At 33.9% G+C, this 9528-nt stretch overlaps 2 protein-coding genes across 2 annotated transcripts; both read right to left on the minus strand.

Annotated features, from left to right (window-relative positions):
• Positions 1-244: 244 nt before the first annotated feature.
• LOC127904015 (photosystem II CP47 reaction center protein-like) lies at positions 245-2352 on the minus strand. Its single transcript, XM_052445418.1, has one exon. It carries the CDS (start codon positions 1963-1965, stop codon positions 439-441), a length of 1527 nt encoding a protein of 508 aa, XP_052301378.1. The 5' UTR covers positions 1966-2352; the 3' UTR covers positions 245-438.
• Positions 2353-6401: 4049 nt separating this feature from the next.
• On the minus strand, positions 6402-7472 carry LOC112323310 (probable glutathione S-transferase parC). The gene is made up of 2 exons (XM_024580891.2): positions 7007-7472; positions 6402-6907 (listed from the first exon to the last, which is right to left on the minus strand). Exons 1-2 carry the CDS (start codon positions 7319-7321, stop codon positions 6563-6565), a joined length of 660 nt encoding a protein of 219 aa, XP_024436659.1. The 5' UTR covers positions 7322-7472; the 3' UTR covers positions 6402-6562.
• Positions 7473-9528: the final 2056 nt, after the last annotated feature.

A 9528-nucleotide genomic window follows, 5' to 3' on the forward strand; every position in this document is an offset into this window, starting at 1 on the left:
ACTTGTAAGTTTTACTGGGTATGCCTTATATACTGCTTTTGGGCAACCCTCTCAACAACTAAGAGATCCATTCGAGGAACACGGGGACTAGTTGAAGTAATGAGCCCCCCAAGATTGGGAGGCTCATTACTTCAATTAAGATAATGAAAAATCATTTCACCTTTTTAGTTGGAACTTTAGGCGGTTCTCGAAAAAAGATAGCGAAAAAAATTATTCTTAGAGTCGAAACTAAGAGGAATGTATAAACTAATGCTTCCATAGATTCAATCGTGGTTTACAATTATAGCTTCCATATCTGTTTATTTAGAGCGTTCCCGGATAAAAAAGAGCAAGAGTCAAGACAAAGAAAAGGCGGCGATTCAAATCAAGATGTCCCCAGTACCCTATGTCAAATTACAAAAAGAAAATAGAGACGCAAAATCAGAGATTAATGTTGTATCAAACTACTTGTCTTCTTGTAGTTGGATCTCCAAGTTTTTGGAATGCTCCAAATTCCACCTGAGCGTCTAAATCTGGATCAATATCAGCAAAAACATCTCTGAACAAGGTTCGAGAGCCATGCCAAATGTGTCTAAAGAAGAAGAGCAGGGCAAACGAAGCATGTCCAAAAGTAAACCAACCCTTTGGACTACTACGAAAAACACCATCGGATTTCAAAGTAGCACGATCTAATTCAAAAATTTCACCCAATTGTGCGCGTCTAGCATATTTTTTCACAGTAGCAGGATCACTATAACTGACTCCATTTAGTTCACCACCATAGAACTCAACAGTTACACCTACTTGTTCAACACTATACTTCGATTCTACCCTTCGAAAAGGAACATCGGCTCTAACAATTCCGTCTCCGTCTACCAAAACAACCGAAAATGTTTCAAAAAAAGTAGGCATACGACGTACACAAAGCTCACGCCCTTCTTTATCTCTAAATAGAGGATGTCCTAACCACCCAATAGCTATTCCATCCCCGTTATCCATTGAACCTGCTCTGAACAATCCACCCTTTGCCGGATTATTTCCGATGTAATCATAAAAGGCTAATTTTTCAGGAATTTTAGACCAAGCTTCGGATAAGCTTTGATTTTCAGCCAGCCCAGTACCAACTATTCGATATATTTCTTGTTGGAAGTATCCTTGATCCCATTGATAACGAGTGGGACCAAATAATTCAATGGGGGTAGTTGCTGAACCATACCACATAGTTCCAGCAACAACAAAAGCTGCAAAAAAGACAGCAGCGATACTACTGGAAAGCACGGTTTCAATATTTCCCATACGTAATCCTTTGTATAGACGTTGGGGCGGGCGGACACTAAGATGGAATAGGCCCGCCAATATGCCCAATGTCCCTGCTGCAATATGATGAGAGGTTATTCCTCCCAGAACAAAAGGATCAAAACCTTCCACACCCCACGCTGGATTTACAGATTGTACTTTTCCGGTTAGCCCATAAGGATCAGACACCCATATTCCAAGACCATACAATCCTGTTACATGAAAAGCACCAAACCCAAAACAAGCCACTCCTGAGAGAAATAAATGAATTCCAAAGATCTTGGGCAAATCTAAAGAAGGTTTTCCTGTACGTTCATCACAAAAGATTTCTAGATCCCAATACACCCAATGCCAGATAGCTGCCAAGAAGCACAAGCCAGAAAACACAATATGCGCCCCAGCCACACCTTCATAACTCCAAATACCCGGATTCGTTATAGTTCCTCCTGTAATACTCCAACCACCCCATGAATTGGTTATTCCTAAACGAGTCATGAAGGGTATAACGAACATACCTTGTCTCCACATTGGATCGAGAACGGGGTCAGAAGGATCAAAAACTGCTAATTCATATAGAGCCATCGAGCCGGCCCAACCAGCAACCAAAGCTGTATGCATTATATGGACAGCCAGCAAACGACCGGGATCATTCAATACGACGGTATGAACATGATACCAAGGCAAACCCATGGAATACCCCCTTATCAACGAAAGATAGACACTATGTAACTTTATTGCACTGAAAAAACTATGTTATGGACCTCCCTTTTTCAGTGGATTATCTTGGAGAAAGGATTCCATTTTTTTTTTTAGTATTTTAGTCAGAATGTCACAATTCTGTTTGTAGGAACAAAGAGAAGCAAATCTATTCTATACCAGATAAGTACCAATACGCAATGGGAGGTTGACTCCATTTTAGATGAGCGAATGCATACGGATTTGTTCATCATTTAAAGAGCCTATTCATAAGAATTTTACTTTAATTCATTTTGTCTTCTTTTTTTTTTATGTTATGAACTTATCGAATCTGCACAAATAACAAATAAAATAAAACAAAAAAATAAAGAAAATAGAAAAAATAATAAAATAAAAGCTAATATCCAATATAATATTATTAAGACAATAAATTCATATAATATTATTAAAACAATAAATTCATTGTTACGCTTTTACATCAAAGTGAAATAGAGTATTTTATTTTTATTTTATTTTATTTAATGCCTGTTGGTATTCCAAAAGTTCCTTTTTAAAATCCCGGAGAAGATAGTTCAAATTGGATTGTCTTAATAATATTATATGAATTTATTAAGAATACTTATAGTAGTTTTCCACGTAAACGCGACGCGGCTTTAAAGGCAGCCAGCCGCCCAAACCTTGTAAGTTGTAACTATGCACCTCATTTTCTTTTTGGCGGTTGCTTTATAACCTTGTCTTTGTCTATCTTCTCTCACAGCTCCCCACGTGTCACGCAACAAGTTATCCCTTCCCTCACCCGCATGTCCCTTATTGAATTCCCCCACACAGCAGCCGACGCGCCGGTTTCAACTGTCTGTCACCTTCCAACACATCATCACCACACATGTCGCTTCCTCTGAAAATCCGTACATGTATTCACGTGATAACTGCCACGTCGCTTGCATCTATTGGACGGTTGTCAATATCATAGGCACCCGCTTCACCATGGCATTAAGATGAAAAATCTTTGAAAATGGGTTACAAGAAACAAATGTGGGCCCCACCATGAGCGGCCGCCGCGCCTCCTCTACCTGACTATTTCACACGTGGACCCCTTGCCTAAGCCACAATTTCTTAAAAGGGTAATGGCACGAATCTTATCTTTCCAGTAGACTTTTAAACATACACTTTTTTCCAGTTATAATACTCCATTTTAATCGTCTTGTTTTCCTATGTTAATTTAGCCCAACATGTACAATTTATAATGTTTTTTTTATTATTATTATTATTTCTTCTATTAAACGATATCCTTCAATTATTGGACATTTATTATGGATTACACCCGACATTTTAATTCTATATATTTCATTTTCTATCTTCGTTGTTATAAAATCATGACGTCTTAGATAAAAATAAAAAATACATGTGAGAATAATATTCATGTTATTCTGTTTGTTTTTGTGTTTTAAAAAAAATTTTGAAAAAATTTAAAAAAATTTAATTTTTTTTAGCTTTAAATTAATATTTTTTGGTGTTTTTAGATCGTTTTGATGTGTTCATGTTAAAAATAATTTTTAAAAAATAAAAAAATATTATTTTGATACATTTTCGAGTAAAAAATATTTTAAAAAGAAACCGCAACAACACTCTCAAATACACTCGAACAATTTTAACTCTATTCTTTCATAATTGTTTTGTGGGATATTCATTTCCATCATACAATGGTCGAAGTTCATATATGATAGTATAAAGATTATGGAACTAACTTAATGTTTCTCACTCTTTCTCTCCAATGTCATTTGTAAGTTTAAACTATATGTTTCAATTGTGCTAATTAAATGTGGTCTCAGGTAGTAGGTGGTCTAGTGGTAAGAGCTTTGGATCAAGAGGTTTGCTTTCCCTGTGGTCCCAGGTTTGAGCCATGTGGTTGCTAATATAATAGTCATTGGAAGTTTACATGGTCGTTAACTTCAGGGCCAGCGAGATTAGTCGAAATGCGCGCAAGCTGGCCCGAACACCTACGTTAATAAAAAAAATTATGCTAACTAAATCTGTGTTTTACAACCTCAATGGACCGTATGTTTTAGATTCCTTATAATATATATACTGTTTAGGTGCAAATAATTATATATATTAAAGACTTTTCTTCTCTTCTCTTTTTGATTCACACATCTAAAGTTGTTAGTTCAAAATAATGGATGCGTACGGAAGTAATCATTGGTATGTATCCAAGGAATTAGCCAGGTCAAATAATACCAATACCTTTTTAGGAAAAATTAAGAAGTTGATTAGTAGAGTAGTTAATAGTAATCAAATGTTGTAAATAATTGAATAATTTTGAGTTTCAAATTAAGATATGATCATTTTGGATAATAGCTTGATGAGACTTCCATTATAGAATGTTAATTTGTTTTGATAAAGCAAAAATCCAAAGTAGTGGTAACTAGTAAGTTAAAGGAGAAGGGAAGCGCAATATGAGCACACTGAAATCAAAGCTTCCAACTTCAAGTACTAAAAAAAGATCACGTGAGAGGTCGAGGAGAAGAAGCACCTTGCCGCCGCCACCAATACCAAACGCAATTATATGTGAGTAAAGAAAGGGACAGTCTTTGTATTGTTCAAAGACTCTGTAGTTTTATTGGCTAGATTTTAGGTTTGTTTTTTAAAAATTACTGGTTCGAGTCTCATAAATTTCAGAGTCATTGGAGACTTATATAATTGTTAACTTTAGAGCCTGTAAAATTAATCAAGATACGCGGAAGCTGACTCAAACACCCACGTTAATAATAATAATAAAAAAAAAACTTTGGTCTGCTCTACATTTATTGTCTTAAATTAAAATTTGCTTAGAGAAACATCGTCTACTTCTTCACCTTTTCCTCTTCCCTGTCCCAAAAGTCCAATCCACTAGTCTTTCAATTCTGAGTCACCATTCCTATGAAACACACTTATCCATTTCTCCACATTCCTATTTCTCTTTCTCTTCCTGTAGGGAGTATTATTTTTTATACCCCGCTTTCATTCACAGTCATCTTTAAAATAAATTTTTTTTCCTCCCCACATCAAAATTGGTTCATAACAACCAGCAGAAAGAAATGAAATTCCTAAAACATTACCAGATAGCTCGTTTTTTGCAAAGAGAAGCCTATACAATAAGGGATTTCTTCTGTAATTAGAATTATTTTGTTGGTTTTGTTAAACCGCTCAAAACAAGAAGACAAATACAAAGTGAAGGAGTGTAGATCAATGTACCTATATGCTATGACAGTTCCACTTCCCTAACCACAAAACAATTGTTTTGGTCTTGGACTGCTAAGCACAGATCCACACTGAATTATCAAGATCTTGTTATTTGTCAAAACAAACAACAACTTCTTCTTTTGAGCAGTAGTTATTTGTCAGTTTGGCACTTCTGTTATTGCTACTGCCATTGGCTTAGAGATGTCAGTGTTTAGAGGACTCTTAGATATGGTAATCTTTAGCAGGTATTTCTTAGCAAGTGTTTAGAGGCCTAAATTACAAACCAGAGACTAATTCTGCAGTAAACTGGATTGGAGTAGCCATTTTGTTAGGTCTAGTGCTAAATTCTGGGGAAGGAGATTACTTTACTTTCCTAGATTTTACTCATACTCTGGCCAAACTGATCAGCACATGAAGAAGCAAGTGGAGGGAAACCATGAAAGGGATTTGAGGAACACATTAGGAAATTTTTTGTTGAGATTCTCTTAAGGTTGGCTTTGTCTACTGATTTTGGTCCTCATTAAAGTTCGGATCATGTATGTACTTGCTCTCTGTTAGACTAATATTTTAAAGAAACGCCTTATCAGAATTTTTGTTATGATTAATTACATGGAAGATGAAATCCTTTAGCTCATACTATTTTGAGTCCAACTAAGAAGAGTTCGTTGCTTGCCTTGTTGTAGCGGTGAGGCAGTCACAAGGTTCCCAGGCTAGGCAATGAATTTAACAGATCCCAGACATGTAAAATGAACATTCCCTTGAATTTGACAGATTCTAGACATGCAAACTCACTTAAATGGTCCTAAATCTTTGACTTTGTGTTTGGAAATCCCAATATACACTGAGTATTGGTATGTCTACCCTTTGAGTTTATTGTCTACCCTTTGACTTCTCCCCCTCCATCTCTGAGTTGGTATCTCAGATCTCTCGAAGTAGTATCACAGAATTCTGCTCCTTGCTCTAAAATTCAAGCATGCACTATTTTGAATGTAAACCAGTAGGCACTGCAACATAATTATTTTCTTGGAAATTTATTCCCATCCTGTTGTATTTCATCATCATTTAAATTGGTTTTTGTTTTGAATGTACTATTTCATATAACATTGTTTGCATGCTTGCAAATTATAGCCTAACAATCTTTTAGATCACCTGAGACAACAAATTTGATTTGTTTGTTTTAGGTTTATTAATGGTTAGTTAATAAAAATCTATGAACATGAATAATAATTCTATTGTATTTTTAAGTTACTAAATCTTTTCTTGAATTATGTATTTTAAGATACTTGAACTATATATGAAAATAAAATTACTAAACAAAAGTTGAAAAACATAAAATGCCACAATATCAAGCTTCTTTTGCAGTATTATATATTTATTCAATCCCCAGTTCCTGTTTGATCTGCAAAGCAGCTTCATAAATCTCCTTTTGGTCACTTAAAGACTTGGAGACGCTCTCCTTTTGCAAGCATCTCTCACCCCACTTCACGAGCTTAGGGAACTCGGCTACCATGCTCCAGTTTCCTAGGGTCTCAAAGGTGTAAAAGAAGCTGTAGAACGGAATAAGTGCCAAGTCTATATAGCCAAAGCTCTCATCCCCAAAATATTGCTTGTCTCCGAGTTCTTCTTCCAAGATTTTAAAGCACTGAAACAAGTCCTTCTTCGATGATTCTTTGACCTCACCTTCAGATGCCCATAGATTCCTTCCAATAGGATAAATCTGGACGTAACCAATTTGCATGTCAATACTTCATTAATGTTTCCTTTCAAAAACTAAACAGAGTAAGACAGAGAAAACAAATCAGTACTAGGAACTTACCTTCTTGTCGATGTAGTCAGCCCAAAACCTGGCATGTGCACGTCGATAAGGATCAGAAGGCAACAATGAAGGTTTATGGCTCCAAACCTCATCAATATATTGAACTATGATCATTGACTCACAGATGGGTCTCCCATTATGGATTAAGACAGGGATTTGCTGATGAACTGGGTTCATCTTGAGAAGAGTAGAGCTCTTGTTGCTCAAGTCCTCTACCTTAGATTTATATTCTATTCCCTTCTCTTCCAAAGCTATCCTCACCCTTGCTGCAAAGGGACTCATCTCAAAATCCAGTAGAACCACTTCATTAGCCATTTGTTGCACAAAGAGAATCAAGATTTTTCTCAGTAATTTGTTTCCTTTTTCAATTTGCAATGAGGAACTGAGGCGAAAACAAGAATTTATAGCAGAAGATGAGTCCTCTGTGGAATTTTCAGTTTCCCTTTTACTTCTAGGTGCTTCGCTTTTGTTGTCATTGCTTGCATCAGAATGGTCACCCTGCTTCGAGAATAGCAATATTGTAGAATTTCCTTGTACTCTGCTGCACTATCATTATATTATTATTAGCCATTTTTTTTGACGGGTTGGGATTTTCCTGGCAACCAACTCGAAATATCTATGAACAATATATTTTAAAATTCTTCTTGTAGAAATATTAAATTGAATTACAAAAAAAACTTTGTAAGAGTATTCTTACAAAGTTTTTTTTTTTTCTTTTATCGCTCAAGGCAGGTAGCATTTCACTCTTCAGGATAAAAATTAAAGTAGCGGCTCCTGATTAGATTCCATCAAATAAAAATTCATGGACATTACCATGGCAAAATAGTGATACAATAACTAAAAGCCTGTTTTTTCTAGCTTTTGTTGCTTTGTTTTAAAGTAAAGTAATTAAATTGTCAAAACTTATTTGATAAAAAAAATTAAAAATCATTTGTTTACATTTTGAGAGCGAAAGGTAATTTTTATATATAAAAAAACATATTAAAGATATATTAGATCTCATCTCAAAAAGCATTAAATTTTGTTTTCTAAATCAAATGCTACTTATTTTATTTAAAACATACAAATAAATTTAAATATTTTAGAATTAAATAACCTCAATCATTTTTGTTTTATATATAGTAATTAAATAATATTTAGTAACATAGTTAATAATCTTAAATATTTTAAAATTAACTAATCTTAATTGTTTTATTTTATTTTAAGTTTAGTAGTTCGCAATTTATATGGATTTCAATTAAATTATTTTTTATTTCTATTTATTTTAAGAAAACCATGTGATGTTTTGATTATTGTTTCTTTTTTATCATGTTTTTTTATGATATTTGTGTTTTGTTTTTCGGAGAAAGACTTCATCTCGTAAACAACTCATTTAGTTTTTTTTTTTAATGTTTAATTTGATAAAGAAAACGTTTAATTTAAGTTGGTAATATTTATTTAGATTATCAAACAGGTGATATTACTCATTGCACAACATAACAATTTATTACCAAATAATTTGATATGTTTAATCTGCAAATCAAACTTTAATTTTCTATGAAAAAGTTATAAAATACTTAAATATACAAGTGAATTACACTACAAATACTAAAAAAATATATTAATATATTAACTTAAAACATAAATGGATAAGTTTGCATGCATGCTGACACTACGAAGTGTTTAGATGGTCGAATTTGTGATAATGAAGCTTAGATTTATAGCAAAATAGGTAGAAGTGATTGTTGTTTTGATTTGCAGTTCAGGAAGAAAAAGAAGAAGTGAATGAGGCTAATGTTAGTTATAACTCTTATAAATTTACAAACAACAAAAAAACATCATCGGTCAATCTGTCAGCCATTGATGACACAGAATCACAAACAACATATTTATTAATTTATTAATTATTTTTATTCACCAATAAAAAGTTAGCATGAATTAAGATAAACTAATTAAATACACAATTAAAATGCACTAGATAGAACAATCCGTATTGTTCAGAAAAGAAAATGACTGAACAATTAATGTAAACTCAGATCTTCTAGCTAGCTAACCAGGGAAGCTTATCAATCTAGTTCAAGATTAGAAAAGCACAGTGATAATCAAAGCGCTCTCTCTCTCTCTCTCTCTCTCTTTTTCTGTTTAAATCATTAGTTTTAAATCACAATTTATTAGTCAAAGAGAATTAGTTGAGCTGATATTCAAATCAAATGCTGAGATCGGTCAATTTGTAGCAGTGTTAGTTGGCAGCAATATACAAGATCAACGTCCCATCCCCAGACTTGCTTTTCAATGGGTGCAAGGTTTCCGGCTTTATTTTTTCCAAACAATACAAGGATTCGTTAATAGAGCATGACTCCCCTGCTAGCTTAAATAAGATTAATTCTAAATTTTTTAGAAAGAAACAGAACGAGGAAGAGGGTCATTTTCTGGTAAATGGATTGCAAACACTCGGTGAGACAATTTGTGCAAAAATGATTCTTGAAATAGTGTTTTGAGTATCTAGAAAGATAATTTATTACCATTTTGAAAAACCTCACCAG

Source organism: Populus trichocarpa, chromosome 11, assembly GCF_000002775.5.
Source record: "Populus trichocarpa isolate Nisqually-1 chromosome 11, P.trichocarpa_v4.1, whole genome shotgun sequence".
NCBI lineage: Eukaryota > Viridiplantae > Streptophyta > Magnoliopsida > Malpighiales > Salicaceae > Populus > Populus trichocarpa.

Excerpts from the sequence above, each read along its gene's own strand:
- LOC127904015 (XM_052445418.1), bottom strand. The coding sequence starts at position 1,965 with ATGGGTTTGCCTTGGTATCATGTTCATACCGTCGTATTGAATGATCCC.
- LOC112323310 (XM_024580891.2), bottom strand. The coding sequence starts at position 7,321 with ATGGCTAATGAAGTGGTTCTACTGGATTTTGAGATGAGTCCCTTTGCA. Across the intron at positions 6,908-7,006 it reads CTGACTACATCGACAAGAAG|ATTTATCCTATTGGAAGGAA; the intron begins GTAAGTTCCTAG and ends GGTTACGTCCAG.